At 37.2% G+C, this 17,831-nt stretch overlaps 2 protein-coding genes across 3 annotated transcripts; both read left to right on the top strand.

Moving 5' to 3' along the window:
• Positions 1-1,011: 1,011 nt before the first annotated feature.
• On the top strand, positions 1,012-10,931 carry LOC117621328 (histidine kinase 2). 2 transcript variants are annotated; one of them, XM_034351743.1, is made up of 15 exons: positions 1,012-2,119; positions 3,074-3,337; positions 3,878-4,180; positions 4,304-4,396; positions 4,594-4,869; positions 5,497-5,666; positions 5,786-5,998; positions 6,094-6,280; positions 6,457-6,508; positions 6,598-6,827; positions 6,942-7,040; positions 7,412-8,076; positions 8,644-9,147; positions 9,706-10,119; positions 10,363-10,931. In XM_034351743.1, exons 1-14 carry the CDS (start codon positions 1,811-1,813, stop codon positions 9,953-9,955), a joined length of 3,615 nt encoding a protein of 1,204 aa, XP_034207634.1. In that variant the 5' UTR covers positions 1,012-1,810; the 3' UTR covers positions 9,956-10,119; positions 10,363-10,931. The 2 variants fall into 2 exon arrangements, with proteins under 2 accessions (XP_034207634.1, XP_034207633.1); XM_034351742.1 differs by having other exon boundaries at positions 3,878-4,396.
• A 3,076-nt stretch (positions 10,932-14,007) lies between these two features.
• On the top strand, positions 14,008-15,511 carry LOC117622925 (glucan endo-1,3-beta-glucosidase 4). The gene is made up of 3 exons (XM_034353744.1): positions 14,008-14,104; positions 14,400-14,651; positions 15,099-15,511. Exons 1-3 carry the CDS (start codon positions 14,038-14,040, stop codon positions 15,131-15,133), a joined length of 354 nt encoding a protein of 117 aa, XP_034209635.1. The 5' UTR covers positions 14,008-14,037; the 3' UTR covers positions 15,134-15,511.
• Positions 15,512-17,831: the final 2,320 nt, after the last annotated feature.

The following is a 17,831-nucleotide window of genomic DNA, read 5'->3' on the forward strand; positions in this document are numbered from 1 at the left end:
TGCTTGACAAATAACATATGCCCACTTGAAATAAAAAGTAGTACAATGTAAGGACAAAAAAAGTTGGGGAAAGAGTTTGTACAATGTTTGAGTTTGATGGCTTGGTTTGGTTGAGTTGTGTCCCAAATTTATGTAGAGACTTATTAATTCTTAAGCATGAATATAAAAACTCCCAAATGAAGGTCAAACTAATCATGGTTTTAATTTAAGTGATTACTTTAAACACTGGTTTTAATTTAGTCCTATTGCTTGTGCATTTTCATTAATGAATTTATTCCATTATATTACATTGGAGGGTAAGGTATATAGCCGACACACATATTCATAGATGCCCCCATCATTAAATATATCTTCGAAACACAATTGCAGATTAAGAATCTTGACACATGTACCCATTAACTCAGTTCCCGAGTAATTGCCGATTTTTTTGTTTATGTGTAGTAAAATACTAGAGACACAAAAAAAAGAAATTTATTTATTTATTTTCCTTCATATCTTTTTATCAGCAAATAATGTGGGTGGTAACACAAAACAATAGTAAAATAAACAATACTCCAACATTAGTTGAGATCTAAATTTCAAAATTTATTTTTGTTGTCTGTCATTTTCTCTCTGGAAAAGAAAAAAATAAGAAGCAAAGAAAGAAGAAAGAAACTGAAGCCTGGGTGGAAGCCTCTCCTCTTCATTGCCTATATTTACTGAATAAAAAAACACACCCTTCTCTCTCTCTCACACACCTGTACGTCCGTATACCTGCATTGCAGCAGGGGGGCAGATACACCATCTTAAACACTGAATGCTGCAGTCTCTTTCAACTATTACAAAAGTAAAAGAGGCCCAGAACAGAAAAATGAAGGAAAATTAATAAATCAAGCTTAAAAAAATTAGAAAATTGGAAAAGCTCTGGTTATTATGTATTGTGGGTAATTTTGATATTGGGTTTTGTTTGCTTTTGCTTAACCTTCCCCCACTAGATGATGAGATAATGATGTGCCCCTCAAATCAAATGCTGGACACCAAAACTGAAGAGAGAGAATAAGAGAGTGTGGGGTTAGAAAAATAAAGAAGAAGAGGGGCACATGTATTTTTTTTTTCTCACTCTGATAATTGATTCCAGTTGGAATTTTATGGAAACCAACTCCGGTCCAATCCTTTTTTTCTTTTCTTTTTATTTTTGGGTTCAGGCTTTTTCTTTGAAAATGTATCACTCAGGATGCTTCTTTTTGGTTGCACAGAAGTGTGGGTGGTAGAAAGAGCCTGATATAGGAAAAGGCCAATTCTTTCTCTTATCTCCTTAATGATTTCCTCACAGGTTGCCCAAATAATAACAGGGGTTTCTTTCAGCTTCTTGTTTGGCATGATTGGTAGTACCCTTCAGTGTTCTCCAGAAAAGGTGTGGTTTTGATGGGTTTTACATGCTTCACAGATGTAAAGACATGAACTTAGTATTGAACTTGAAAGTGGAAAACCAGAGGAGGTCTGGAGAGAGAAATGGAGCTGGACCACTTACCTTTTCTGGATTTGGTGGTTAATTGGAGAGTTGGGCTTTAGAAACCTGAAGTGGGTTCCATGCAATTTCACATCTTTGTTGAGTCTCTGTCAAAGGTTTGCCATAAAGCATTGTTCTTGACGAGTTTAGTGAGCTGGTTCTGGTGAAAAGTATACTGGGTTTTCAGCAAATCTGTTTGAATTTCAGTCTGTGGTTCTCTTGGTGGTCTGGTTTTCATGACTTGTCCTGCTGGAGCTGGAAGAAGGTTTCTGTCAAGCTTTCAAGGATCTTTGTGAAGTTAAATAGGTGTGTTTTGGTATCATGTATCTGAATTTCAGGGTCTCTGGCTTTAATGGCATTTTACCTGGTAATTTCAAGTTGAATAAGGCAACGGAGCCTTTGCATGGGCCTAATTGTGTCAGAAAATGGAGAAGGAAGCTTCTACTTCTCGGACTTTTAGGTTTTATTGCAATTATTTGGTTTTTCGTGGGTTTCAATGATGGAACTTTGGGGATGAGAGAGAAGACTCCAGACATGTCTGAAGGGAAGGCTCGGATCCTGCAGCAGCATTTCAATGTCAGCAAGGACCAGCTTCTTGCTTTAGCTTCCTTATTCTCCGAATCAGATCAGGTGCTGTATTCATAGCTCTTAAACTTGCATCTTTAAGCATTTTCTTCTTTTTTTCCTTTTGTTTGTTTGATTTGCAGCTTGTACCTTGTAGTGGAGGGTGCTTAAAGCAAGTGCTTGTCTTTTAAAAACTCCTTGTTTTGTTTTATCAATTTGGCTGAACAGACTAGTGTTAAAGTACAACATGGTGTTCCTTTCCAGAACAAGTTTCACACTTAAAATGATCTTTCAGTTGTTTACGGTTTGACTTCAGAGTGAAGAGTAAAATAATTTCACATTAAGATAGGAATTGCAATACTTGGAAGACACGAGACTGAATTCAGGAAATTGTTTTCTCTTCTGGTTTTTGGATATCCTGTAGTTGGATTAAAGTCAATTTGTTAATCTTAATTCTCTACGAGATAGAAATTGGTGTGTGTATCTTCTTATGTTTGTTATAGCTTGATGGATTAATCCCTTTAATCAACGGATTTTCTAGCTGTATCTCTGTACACTTCTTTTTTTTGGGTCTAAATATCTCTGTACACTTCAGTATTCTTCTTTTTACCCCTTAAGATTTACAATGAATTACTGGGTTTTCCCAAACTTTAAGCTGCTATAAAACGATGAATCTAATGTACTTCAATACTCCACATATGTAGGCTATAACAGCCCACCAAAATCTGTAGGTTATGCTGGAAAAGTAAAGCAACACAAAACATTTGTGTATCAACTATGAGTTATAGAATTATGTTACGATGCTATAGTTCTACTTTTGTAGCAAGGATATTAACTGTGATCAGTTGATTTCGCTATTTATTTTCCCGTTCAGATGATAACATGTCACTTTAAGCAATCATATGTAAGGTGCCTGAGCCGTCTCTATGCATCAAGAGGAGAAAACTACATAGTTACAAGAAAAAGCTTTTACACGTCCCCATTTTTCTACTTCTTCTCATTAGTCCCCATGTATTGCAGATAGCATCCCTTGAATGTACCAAAGAACCAGGACCTGGAATGATGTTAAGTGATGACATTACCTGTGCTCTGAAAATGCTATGTTCAGATAGTCAGAAGTTTCAGAAGCGTCATAAATGGGTCACAGAAAATGTAGAAGCCAGGGACCAATGCCTGGTTCAAGATGAGAACATCCCCAGGGAGCTTCACCTGTCATTGCTAGAGGACAAATCCGTATCATGCACTCCGCAGTCTACAATTTCAGCTAATAGGATTTGTGAAAAGGTAGAACTTTGATGCTTAGATTGAACCATGGATGTGTCATGGTTACAGTTCAGATACCAATGTTACCATAGATGATATGCATACTGACTACTTGTGTGAATCATGATCAACCCCTTTCCCAACACATCAAAGGCAAAAAATAAAAATGGAAGTGTTAATTAGGTTCAACGAGCCAGTCTAGACTGGCTTTTTTAAAACATTGGAAAAGAGAAAAACTAATTATGTGTAATAGGATTGATGATCAAATGGAGGAGATTGCACTGTGATAGATTTCGTAAAGGAACTTCCTGTCACAATTGCATAACTTCTTTCCCATTTGAGTTGTTGCTATGATTCCATGCCAGGATCATGTATCTAATACATATACTAAAATTCGAACTTGTGTTTCAGTCTGTGAAGATGTGGGTGATGGCTTTTCTATCTCTGTACAAACTCTATGTAAATAATTTGTACCAATGTTACTATTCTGGAAGGAACAAAACTCATCAGAGATGGCACAAAATAACTAAATGTTTTGTTTGTTTGTTTTTCTTTGATTAGAAAAATTTCGGATCAGGGGTTCCGGTGGAGTGTGCAAAAGATGATTCTCAGATGCTTTGCGTCGTGGTAATACGATATTGGTGGGCTTTTGTTGGATTGATCTTGATCTACAAAATGTCTGGTTTTTCTTTGAAATTGTGGAGGAACCAAAAACAAAAGCTCGTTCATGAGTGGCCATTTACTTGCCAGCTTAAAATGGTTCAAGAGCAGCCATTGGCTCAGAGGGTGCAGCCAGAGAAACAGCAACAGCAAGCCCAAAGTCCTCCTAAGGTTGCTGGAAAGTGGAGGAAGAATCTACTATTAGTATTTTTCGTATTTGGAGTCATTACGTCATTTTGGTTATTTTGGCACTTGAATGAAAGAGATTTTTTGTGGAGAGAAGAAACGCTTGCCAACATGTGTGATGAACGAGCACGGATGTTGCAGGATCAATTTAATGTGAGCTTGAATCATGTTCATGCTTTGGCTATTCTTGTCTCCACCTTTCACCATGGGAAACATCCCTCAGCAATTGATCAGGTAATTTTTCATAACTAACTTAGGTTAGTCATTTATCCCCTTAGATATGCCCAGCTTAGTAGGCACTCTGAGGATGCAATTCGAGAATTTATATTTTATTGAACAAGGAAAGGAAAATATAATGAGTAACTTTACTCTTATGCAATGCTATGCGGTTGTGAAGCGGTGTTTAACCTTGTACATTATTCTTTCCACAGAAAACATTTGGTGAATACACAGAGAGAACAGCTTTTGAGAGACCCCTTACTAGTGGTGTTGCTTATGCTTTAAAAGTTACTCATGCTGAGAGGGAGCAATTTGAGAAGGAACATGGATGGACAATAAAAAAAATGGAAACTGAGGACCAGACTCTAGTCCAAGATTTTATTCCAGAAAGCTTGGCCCCTGCCCCTATTCAAGATGAATATGCACCTGTGATATTTTCTCAAGAAACTGTCTCCCATATTGTCTCTATTGACATGATGTCAGGAAAGGTTTGCTTTTTTAGCTTTGGACTTCCATATTACTCTCTCTCTCTCTCTCTCTCTCTCTCTCTCTCTCTCTCTCTCTCTGCTTTTGTTTTAACTTTTTATTTCTTAGCCACTTCAACTGTACCATATGCCTCAGACTAAGCATTGCTATCCTTCATGCCGAATGAGACCTACAAGAAGGCAGAGATAGTACATCTTCTCCAGTTGTATGCATCGTATATAGTTATTTATTATGACTAGGTGTGTTCTGGGTAAATTTGAAGACAATGGTGATAATAGATGTCACTAGGGTGTCTAAGTGCCAAGGTCAATGATGTTTTGATTCTGTTACATTGGCATTGTTATATGGTTTTGAAAAGACATTTTTATGCACTTGTTTGCATGCTCGAGACTGTTTGGTTTTTGTGGGCCCACTTAATACTGGTCAGTTATTCTTGAATTGTAGTCAGCCTTCTTGATTGAGAAGTGTATGTACCAGTTGAGATCCGACTATATGGTATCAGCATATGCCAAGATTGTGTTTTCTTTGGAAAGATTTACATCTACAAGCTGTTCTTGCAGAAGCATATTCTGATATCCAATAACTTTTCTGATAATCTAATATGAAATGTTACTAATTATGCAATGTAGGAAGACCGTGAGAACATCTTGCGAGCAAGGGCAACTGCAAAGGGAGTACTGACTTCCCCCTTTAAGCTATTGAAATCCAATCACCTGGGAGTTGTACTCACGTTCGCTGTCTATGATACTGATTTGCCTCCAGATGCCACATCAGAGCATCGTAGTCAAGCTACTGTGGGGTAAATTTGTAACCATGGATTTTTCTTGATTTCTTATGGCTGTGATTTGTGTTTTTGAATTATTTTGTGTTAGTATCTAGAAGTTGAAGTTGGTTTTTATATGGGGCTTTCATAAATAGGTATCTAGGTGCATCTTATGATGTACCTTCACTGGTGGAGAAGCTCCTGCACCAACTTGCCAGCAAGCAAACAATTGTTGTGAATGTTTATGATACAACTAATGCATCTGCTCTGGTCAACATGTATGGTACTGATGTTATTGACACTGGCCTGTTGCACATTAGCAATCTTGATTTTGGTGATCCACAACGCAAGCATGAAATGCACTGCAGGTTAGATCTCATACATCAATTAATTTATGTCAGACCAAATATGTGTAATTGCATTTTTTTTTCTCCAATCCAATACAGTTCTCTTTTGGTTGCAGGTTTAAACAAAAACGTCCGTTTCCTTTGACAGCAGTAAGTGCATCAATGGGAGTCCTAGTCATTACCTTGCTAGTTGGTCATATTTTTCATGCGGCCATAAGCCGAATAGCAAAAGTGGAGGCAGACTATCGTGAGATGATGGAACTCAAAGTTCGTGCAGAAGCTGCAGATGTGGCCAAATCCCAGGTACATTTTGTTTATTAGCAATAAGAATTTCCTATGACTGGAAGGTTTTCTCATAAATATTTAGTCTTAGTCCCCTCTCCCCAAAGAATAAAGAAATTTGTTCAATTGTTTACTTATTTGTATATTACACGATGTTTCTGTATCATCCTGTGGCTGAACATCTCTCTCTTTTGCAGTTCCTTGCTACTGTTTCCCATGAGATCAGGACACCAATGAATGGTGTTTTAGGTAATTGGGAAGTTCTTTAGTGAAACAGTTAGTATTGTGCAAAACTTTGAAGATTACATAATCTGATAATAATTTTAATCAAAATCCAGGCATGCTCCAAATGCTGATGGACACTGATCTAAAACCTAACCAACAGGATTATGCTGAGACTGCTCATGCTAGTGGGAGAGAGCTGATATCACTGATAAATGAGGTTCTTGATCAGGCCAAAATCGAATCAGGCAGGCTGGAACTTGAAACTGTACCTTTTGATCTGCGTTCAGTGCTTGATAATGTTCTATCACTTTTGTCTGGGAAATCTAATGAGAAAGGGATTGAGGTAAAAAAAAAATAATAATTATAATAATAATTATAACCTTCTTAGTTGATTTCTTCTTCTGTGGTTGCTGATACCAGCTCTTGTGGTTTTGGGTTTTGTTTGGGGTGAGAAAAGTTGGCTGTGTATGTCTCCAATATGGTACCTGAGGTTGTCATCGGGGACCCTGGACGCCTTCGGCAGATAATTACAAATCTTGTTGGGAATTCAATTAAGGTTAGATAAGCTTCTTAATACTTGTTTGCAGATAACTTCCCTTTTTCTTTCCCTAAATTGAAATGAAAGGCTACAAGGTGCTATTTGAGATGCTCTTGAAGATATAACTGATATGATTATGATGGTCTTTAACACAAATAAACTCTGTATTATGCTAAAGGTCAGAAATAAAACAATATAATTGGGAATTTGGGACTTGTACATGGTTAGGTCCGCAGTTTCCATGAATTATGCTAAAATTTAGGCCAATCGGATGGTTATGTTTAGAACCATCCATAATTTGTAGTATTTTACGCATATAAAAAATGTTACAGGTTTCATTCATTACTTAACTGTTGTGCTAATTGTCTGTTTGTTTGTTTAAATTGAAGTTCACCCATGACAAAGGACACATATTTGTCTCGGTGCATCTGGCAGATGAAGTGAGGGCTCCACCAGATGTTATGGACGAAGTTTTAAGACAAGGCTTGAATTTAGTTGGAGACATCTCAAACAAAACTTATAATACATTGAGTGGCTTTCCCGTTGTTGATAGATGGAAAAGCTGGGAATGTTTTAAGGCATTAAGCAGCACAACAATGGAGGAACCTGATATGATCAAATTACTAGTAACAGTTGAGGATACTGGTGTAGGAATTCCTCTTGATGCACAAAGTCGCATTTTCACACCTTTTATGCAGGCTGATAGCTCAACTTCTAGAACTTATGGCGGTACTGGAATAGGATTGAGCATTAGCAAACGTCTGGTAGATCTCATGAGTGGGGAGATAGGGTTTGTGAGTCAACCTGGCACTGGCAGTACCTTTTCATTTACCGGATCTTTTGGAAAGGGAGAAAAAAGTTCTCTAGAGACAAAGTGGCAACAGTATGAACCAGCTGTCTCAGAATTTGAAGGGCTGAGAGCATTGGTAATAGATAAAAGTATCATCCGAACTGAGGTCACAAAATACCATGTGCAGAGGTTGGGGATATTTGTAGATACAGCTTCCAGTCTGGAATCAGCATGCTCTTATCTATCTAATTCTGGCAAGACAAGGTAAGTTTTACCTTTTCAAGTATAGTTGATAGGGAGATTCACTATTATACCCAATATAGGGGCCCAAATTATAAAAGTACCTCATATAAAATGGACTTTAGAAACACACCCAAAGCCCATTTACAACAGAACAAAAAAGCTTTTAACTTCTTGTAAATTACAAAACTGCCATCTATTTCTTAAAACAAGCCCAACCCCAAAATCTCATAAAAATACCCAAAACACTCAATAGGGCATCAAAGGAATTTAATAATCAATATTAAATTCAATAAAGCCAGCTTTCATTTTTTGGGTTTTTTTGGGGTTTGTTTATAGAAATTCAATTATGTAGGGTTTATTTATAATATTAGTGCTAAGAATGGGTATATCACATATTTGAAGTTGCCTTTAAGTCCTGAAACACATCATTGAATACTCATGGTTTTAATATTCTTCTCTAGCATCTAATTACCATAAACATGACAAAAAGATTTTTCTTCTATGTAGTTGAATAATGTAAATTTTCTACTAATAACTTTGCAACTAGGGGTTTGATGTTGCTGATGCATTGTTAACTGTTGCGTGCAGTCTCTCCTCACAGTTGACCATGGTTCTTATCGACAAAGATGTTTGGGATAAAGAAACTGGTGTTACATTCAGTCAGTCGCTTAAAGAGCACAGGCAAAGCAACAACGTGGAATCCCTCATAAACCTTCCGAAGATATTTCTCTTGGCTACATCCATTACACCTACTGAACGCAAGGAACTAACATCTGCTGGTCTTGTAGATGAAGTATTGATCAAGCCTCTTCGGTTAAGTGTCATAATTGCTTGCTTCCAAGATGCCCTTGGAAGTCGTAAGAAGAGGCTTCTAAATCTTAAAAAACCTACTCTGGGAAAGTTACTGAGAGAGAAGAAAATTTTGGTGGTGGATGACAATGCAGTTAACAGAAGAGTGGCTGAAGGTGCTTTAAAGAAGTATGGAGCAATTGTCACCTGTGTGGACAGCGGAAAGGCTGCTTTATTAATGCTTAAGCCACCACACAATTTTGATGCTTGCTTTATGGATCTCCAAATGCCAGAAATGGATGGGTAAGCAATCTGCCCACTCTTGATTTTCAAATTCTTGTTTTAGCTTTGAATGCAAAGGAAGCTAGAGTACAGATCCTAAATAGCTAAGGATCCTAGTATAGGTCTACCACCTTTCCTGGTTGACAGCATATAGAAGACCTGATGGCAGCCTCACTTGGAATCAATGAGGTCAACTTTCAGTGTATTGGCTGGTAACTTAGAACCAGAATTTCTTGCTTATTGGTCAATTGGTGGCTGATATTAGGTGTTTCTTCTATGTTAATTCTTCAAGTTTAGCAAGTACTAATGAATTGGACAATGTTTATGTTATTGGGTCTCTGAGATTTTAACTTCATACTATCTTGTTCACTCACCTGGGTCAAGAGAGTTCTACATTTTTGTTACACACTTGTATTAATATGATTGGTTGCTATGCCAGATGATCATTTTATGTGAAGGGAAAAGATATGGGTTAAAAATGAATGTTTTAGGTATTGGGCATCTATGATGACTGGTTGCCGATATAATAATCCCATTTTGAGTATTGATTGTAGTTTAATACTGTCTAAAATTGTGCAGGTTTGAAGCAACTCGGCTGATCCGTGGTATGGAGAGTGAGGCAAATGAGAAAATTGCATCCAAGGAACCATCAATTGAGATGTTCGGCAATGTCCAAACTTGGCACACGCCAATATTGGCTATGACGGCTGATGTGATTCAGGCTTCAAATGAAGAGTGCATGAAGTGTGGGATGGATGACTATGTGTCAAAGCCATTCGAAGAAGAACAGTTATACTCAGCAGTGGCACGTTTCTTTGAATCCGGTTAATAGAGAGTGACTCATATGATTCGTGAATGTCGTTTTTCATGGCACCCAGCCAAGTGATCTCTGTTTTTATGGGATTGATGGCTAGAGTGTCTGCGCTCTTAGCAGCCCTGCCATGACCTGGTTGAGACTAATTCTATCCATATTTTTGCTGTCTTCCAACCGCGGTAATTGTTCAGCATTTTTCTTCACTACATGTGTTTTTTTTTTTGCATGGGACATGCATGTAAGCACCAAATGCCTCAAGTCTGCATGATGCATTGCAACAAATGCCTCTTTTTATTATATTATAAGTCTCACTGATGGGAGCAGTAGGGTTTAATATAGAATAAAAAACAGTATCAAAATATGTCAACTGTTTAAAAAAATTTCTTAACCATAACCATAACTCGTTTTTTCTTTTCTTTCAGGAATACTGAGCATCAGGCCATGGACAATGTGTTCTTGTATGTGTGTATACATGGAGACTGGCTGTCATCAGATCAATATTTACGATCTTCTGCCAAGCAAAAGAAGATAGCCGATGGCCTTCTGTACATAACCCTCTGCTCTTCGTTTGTAGATTAGTGCCTCCCACTTTTTCCTTGAATTTTTTCCTCAGTCATTTGTACATTCTCCATTGAGTAGGTGTAGGTTGGCCAGAAACAAAAATGTTATAATGCCAAAACCATCCATTTTTTTATACCTCTGATGAGTTGATGATGGCTGCTTTGACATTATTTCATTACGTTTCTCGTCGACACATTGAGGGGGATCGAACAAAACACGAAAGATGGTGATAATCGGAGTTAGAGAACTTGTGTACCTAAGAGTTAGTCTGGCATTGTGGCAGCATGTTTTTGTTGAAATTCTTTCTAGGACATTACTGTTGATATTATGTAATGAAGATAATGTTGTAGGGTTATCTTCAGTGTACACTAAATGTAACATATTCTTTTACTATCAGTATCAGTGAATGCAGAATTGCTTGCTCAGTTGATATTGTCAGTAACTTATCTTCCAGCCTTATTAATTCTTGAGATGTTCAATTATATACATGTTCTTACATCATTTAATTTCTATAAATAAATTTTAAAAAAAATTCCAAAAAAATAATAGCTGATCCTTTTGAATTTAATTTTGATTATTAAATTACTTTTAGCCGTATTGAGTGTTTTGGATTTTTTATGAGATTTTTGAGTTGAGCTTGTTTTAAAAAATTGATGGCAGTTTTGTAATTTATAAGAAGTTAAAAGCCTCTTTGTTATGTTGTAAATGAGTTTTAGGTGTGTTTTTAAAGTTCATCGTATATAGTATTTTTATAATTTGGGCCCTTATATTGGGTATAATAGTGAATTTTCCCTAATTTTTTTGCTCACTTTGCCTCAATGTAGACCAAAAAATTAGTTAAGTATTATTTTCTTTTAAAATAATTTAAAATTTTAAAAAACAAATATATTAAATTTTCTCCTTCTGTGAGCTCAACTCAAAATGCCACCGCCCCCAGCCTCCTTCTCTATCTCTCCGCCTCTGACTCATACCAAATTTGGGATCTGGGTTTAGAATAAAACCAAAATTGGGAATTCACAAGTTTGATGTGGGTTTGGACAATCTCTTCTTTTGTTAAAGAAACCGATATCTTCAGTTTATTGTCCTTCTGAGCATCTTTGGCTCCGGCTTTAGAAGAGCCCCAAACCACCTGGGTTTTGTGGTGCTGCTCAATTGCAGAGAAGGGTTTTTGTTATTTTCGCTGCTGTTGGTGTAGGTCTTGTTGTTTGGTGTGGGTAGAGAGAGAGACAGAGAGACAGAGCGGTGGGGGGTGGCTAGGTTTCGGTGACGGTGGCAGGAGTGGGGAAGGTGGGTCGAGGGCGGGGCTGGGAAGTAAATTTGTTTTTAAAAAATTTAAAATTTTAAAAATAAAATAATCTTTTAGTAATTTTAATCTTCATAGAGCCCACGTGAGCAAAAACATGGGATCCACGTTTGGAAAGTCAGAGTTTAACAGACTTATTAACGGTTGACTAACAAATGGGGTATTTTGAAAGGTTTTGTGAAGTTTGTGTATCGGTCAAACGGGTTAATAAACGTTGAGTATGCGTTTGTAATGACCTCCCATAGTTTGGGGGGTTTACTATAGTTAATCCTTAATTTTTCCTTTTTGTTGTCTTCTTGTCAGAAAATTCGTTAAATAATGATGTGACACACATGAGACTTGGGCTTACTATTATGTTATTTCATTATCTATTTTCAAATTTGGTCAAGAGCCCTCATGCTGGGCTGATGAACGTATGTGATGCTCACCCCTACTTTTCCATGTAGATTACAATCATTGAACGTCACTTGGTGGTATTTCTGAACCTGTCAACACTTTAGTACATGTACCTCATCATCTCTGATAGATCGTGGTTTCGTCTCCTCATGTACTTCTTGTTCATTTCCTTCATCTGTATAAATTCTGGATGGTTAGTGTGTATTTAATTTTTACAGTTTGTAAAATAACTTTTTGGGTTATTGGTTCTATCCATTTTTCCGTTGTTATTTACAACTATGATCCAACATGTTTTATTTAATTAAAAGACCTAGTGTATTTTGGGAATCTTGAGAGTATAACTCTCGGATCTATGTGCTATATTTGTTGGGATCCTCAAGGTACATGTCACTGTCGCATGTCTTGATTTTCAGGCCGCCTCGCCCGCCAAGACCATTTAGGCATGACCTAATGGGCAGGCTCGGGTCTTGACATTTGAAACCTCAGCTTAACCCGAAAAATTAAAAAAATCCGTAAAACTTGGCCCAAACCCAAAAATTTCATGTCAAGCTGACCCAACCTAGCCGAATGACAAACACTAGCAGCACCTTACGCGAGCAGAGCTTAGCTGCCGTATTTTTCGACCACTTTGCTTAACCCGAGCGAGGGGTGGTGCAAGATCTGGAAGGAGATGTTTAAACGCCTTTTAAAAAAAAAACAAAACAAAACAAATAAATAAAAAAAAATCTTCTAACAGGCTGAATGATGATCCCACCCAGCAATTTCTGAACCAACCACTGCCATTACCCCCTCCCTCAAATAAAGACCTCTCTCTCAATTTCCTGCAATACAGAACCAAATGCCAAGTCATAGAGGCTCCAGTACGCAAGAACAACCACAATATACCATCAACAAAATCCATAATACCCATCAACAAAATCCACTTTTTTTTTTCCTTTTTCTTTTTTATCAACACAAAGAGTCATTGTCCCCTACCTGCTGCCGTTTGGGGTCTACCAAAAATCACAAACCCACCCCTAAAGAAAAAGAGAAAAAAAAGAAAAGAAAAAGAAAATGACTTTGTCTCCTTCCTCCTTCCCACTCTCCCTTTCTGCGAGTGCCCTGTAATCTAATAATTTGAGTCTTATTTGCCCCTAAAATTTTATATGAATTTCTTAATTTGTCCTTAATTTTGACAGAAAATTTAACGGAATTAACGGAAAAACTACTAGTTTAATGCAATATCTAAATAAAGGACAATCAAAACAATTTTTGGAGTCGAGGAATGAAAACTAAAGTGGAGTCTTATTTGAGAGAACATTGTTACAATTTTGCCTTTATTTTTTATTTTTTAGGTTACATACATACTAAAAGCACTTCTGATAAAAATTTATCAAACACTTTGACTCTTCACAACACTTTTTTAAATATAATTAACCAAACGTCTAGCTGTTTATTCTTGCAGTACAGCAAAAAAAGTTTTTTTTAAAAGCATAGCGATACCATACTAGCCTCGAATGCAGTTGCTCAAGCGACAAATACCGCAATTTGATACTAATCAACGATTTAAAAAGAAACGTAAATATTACGATAATGTCTAAAAAGAAACGTAAATATCAAGAAAACAAACGGTGCCCATGCTCCAAAACCCTCTTCAAGATGCACTGGCAACTCCTTAATTTATTAATAATAGAGATCTTCAAAAGCACTAATTTTCAAAGTTTTACACTTAACATTCTAATTCTATATATTGGTGGCTCGGGCTATGACATTTTCATTTGGATAAGCCATCCATACTGAAACCTCTCTCTCTCTCTCTCTCTCTCTCTCTCTCTCTCTCTCTCTCTCTCTCTCTCATATGTCGACGGTTCTGATATGGCTAATTCTTGCTCTGCTCTGTCTCTCACTTGCTCCACACAAATCAGGTAAACAAACCATAAGAAGTTTTCTGAGTTCCAAGTCCATACATACATATAATCAGTGTATAAGCTTTTTATCTTATATGCTAAAGATAATGAACTCACATGCTTATGCGGCAAGGCATGCTGAGCAATTTACAGCACTCAAATTTAGGCTGAGCACTAGAATGTTAATTCTTCTAACATTTTTGCTCTTCGCTAATTATGACTCTCTAATAAGTAAGAACAAAATAATGCTCTTTTCCAGCAAGCATACAGTACTTGTTTTTAATGTGTACGCGTAATGCGTTACATTGATCAGGTGCGGAGTTTGAGCAATGGTGTGTAGCCGACGAACAGACCCCGGATGATGAGTTGCAGGCAGCAATGGATTGGGCTTGTGGAGGAGGAGGAGCAGATTGCAGCAAAATTCAGGTGAACCAACCTTGCTACTTCCCAAACACTGTCAAAGACCATGCTTCCTATGCCTTCAACAGCTACTTTCAGAAGTTCAAACACAAAGGTGGATCTTGCTACTTCAAGGCTGCTGCTTTCATTACAGAGCTTGATCCCAGTAAGTCCTTCAAAATTTCTGTGTTTTTAGCATAAACCCATGAACAATCATGAACAATCATGAACAATCATGAACAATCACATTGTGTTTTACACAGAATTTTCTACTTTTAGCATAAACCCATGATTGATCACATGCTCTTTGAGTGGAGAAAGTGTTGGTGGGTTGGCCATGTGAGATTTGGATTTGCCTTTTTTTTTTTCCTTGTTAGAGAACATATGAAGTAGCTTTCAACAGCTGGGCTTGCGTTGTTGGACAGGCTATATATTTCTTTTCTTTTTTCTTTCCTTTGATCACGCCAAAAAGAATGTGACCATAATTCACATGGGATCTACTAAAACTTGTTTGCTTGTGATCTGTCTGAAAATACACAGCAGATCACATGTGCACTACTTGCATAGTTGATGTAAGGATATAATAGTCATTTTCCAAAATGTTTGCTTGCAGGTCATGCCTCTTGCCACTATGAGTTTATTCCCTAATTCAAAGGAAATGCAAGATCCCAGATGCCCATCATCAAATTTTAAAGTAGAGATTTGCTGTTATGGGAGCATAAAGTCCTGCAGAAATTGTACTAGTTGGCAGTAGCAGAGTAACACTCTTTTTTTCTTTTTTTTTTTGGTGTGCCTTCAATTGTAAGCTTGCTCAGAAAATCTAAGTGAGAGTTCATTTTTGTCTCTAGTTATATTATACTTCAGCTTTCCATCACCACGGGTGCATCACCATAAAACAGATGTGATGCCTGTGGCTGTGGGTGGTAATGTTTTTATTTCAGTTGAATTTGGTGTCCTGGTCTTTCATTTGTTGGACTAGAATCTGATGCTCTTTTACTCGAACACATAATCGGGGAGGAACTTGCCTATCCTAGTTTCATTGTTGTTCCGTTTTTATCTCACTTTCGTGACTAATCACGCAAGGAAAGAAATGGAGAGAGGAGAGATTGTGAAACGGGAATAGAATAGGTAAGTATTTTCTCCTTTGTCGATAATACATTTCATCCCGGATCAAAAGCATGAATGATTATATAGTAACTCCTCAATGAACATGAGCCCTTTTCTTTCAGAGTATAATATGGTAAGACCTCTGTTTGAATGCACATTTCAGAGCAGTGACATCCTTTCTCAGAGGTTGAGCTTCTGTGAATTCTCATGTGGGCTTTGGGGCTCCTCAACGTGTCAGGATTTTTGGTTCTTATTTGGGCTTATTTGATCATCTTCTTAACTTCTTAGTTGTCAGGCTCTCACTAGCATACTGGGCTTTTCCATCTGAGGTTGGAACCGTTGGTTTCTGTATTCTGACAACCAAAAAAATATAACTCAAAACTCTCTTTTTTTTTTTGGTAAAAAACATTTTCATTCACGCATGCAAGTTAACGGGGTCTAGCCCATTAGAAAAGGACATTCACTTATAAATTAGTGGTTTTAAATTCAAATTCGATTACATCTTAGTAGTGTGTGTGTGAGAAATCTCCTTCCCTTATAGTTTAAACTATCGCTAATTCACACATGCAAATGTCATGTTCATTACTTTCTTCTGCATCAAGACGGTTGTTTCATGAAACATGTTATCTGTGGGACCAAATTTCCCCACGAGAATATTCGCCCAAGATTCCTTCGTCTTCTCCGCCTCTCTTTCTCCTTGCAAAAAAGATCGGAGTAAAAGGACCACACCCTGGGGGTGTTGGCCAAAGGCCCTTCGATGCCTAAGTTAGGTAGGGTAATTCAAGGAAAATCGGGTGGCCGGAGCATTGTGTGGTGGCCGGAGCTTTGTGTGAGAGAGAGAAAGAGAGGAGGTGTCTAGGGTTTTTGATAAATGATTTCTGCAGAGTTTCAGTAGGAATTTAGACGTACCTCATCCTTGTGCGTAACTAAGTATTTATAGTGGCCTTGGAGAGGTTGGTATGGTTGGTGTGGTTGATGTAGTTGGTGAGGTTGGTGTGGTTGGTAAGGTTGGTGTATTTAGGAATTATGAATTTAACCGAATCCCTAATTAAGGAGAGGATCAAGTAACCCCCAATTTGATTAGGTAATTCCCAATTAGGTTAGGTAACTCCTAATTAAGTCAAATAATTCCCAAATTAATTGACCTAATTATTTGATCTAGGGTTTTGATTTAATTAGGTTCCCACATTATCCATGAACAATTAAAAAGTTAAAGAGCTCAAGTAATTGAGTATTATAATGCAACAACTGGGTCCAAAATTATAGACAGATAATCAGTAGAAGGTTGTTGGCAAATGGAAAAGGGTGGCAAGAGGGGCCTACATGTGACCCAAAATGCAAAACAGAATTAGGGTTTGGACCCAATTTTGAGTTCGCAAACCCAAGGCCTGCTACTTTGGGGAAGATGAGGACAAAATCTGAAAAAATGCAAAGGCAGAAATTTTGGTGCTGTCAGTCTCCCAAAAGCCGTAACATGGTCGGCGTGATGACAGGGAATGTACACACAAAGTCAAGGTTGCATTATGGCTTTGGTTTGCTCATTTGCTTGCTTCATAGAACTTTGCAAAATTGAGATAGGGACATGGACCATTCTAGTAGGGACTAGCAATAAGGGTTTTGTACAAGTTCAATTTCTGATCGTTGATGAAATACGAGCATTACATATACATACATTAATAGTTAAAAATTAATCATAAGATACGTGAATGATTGACTGTATAATCTTCTCTTTTTAATTGAAAATGACCATACTCTTACGTAATTTATCATGTGAAAATTAAATGAAATTCATGATTTTGCTTGAAGATTTGCTTTAGCTTTTGATTAGTTGACTTGATTTATGGGTGATGCTCAACTGTTTATCCCATTCCAACCAAGTTTTCTACTGCAAAATGTTGAGGAATTATTCCAAAACTATAGGAGCTTCCTCCACCCAAAACTAGCTTGCTAGCCTGCTAGCTAGGTATGTGGTTGGGGTCCACCATTACCATGTTAACAGAACATGATTCACTTCAAGAAAGTGTTGATTACTTTTGCTTCTATGGGAGTTTATATTTACACGTCTTGCTTAAACATTTTTTAGAATTGTGTATAAGCAAGGAGCACTTTTTTTTTTTCAGGTTTGAGAAAAAAGTAGTACATGATCATGAATGCGAGATAATGTTGCATGTAAAGGTCCACGTTTTTTTCATTTTAAAAACAAAATCTCAATTTGCACAAGAGAGAGTTAAACGATTCT

This window comes from Prunus dulcis, chromosome 3 (assembly GCF_902201215.1).
Source record: "Prunus dulcis chromosome 3, ALMONDv2, whole genome shotgun sequence".
NCBI classification, from domain to species: Eukaryota; Viridiplantae; Streptophyta; class Magnoliopsida; order Rosales; family Rosaceae; genus Prunus; species Prunus dulcis.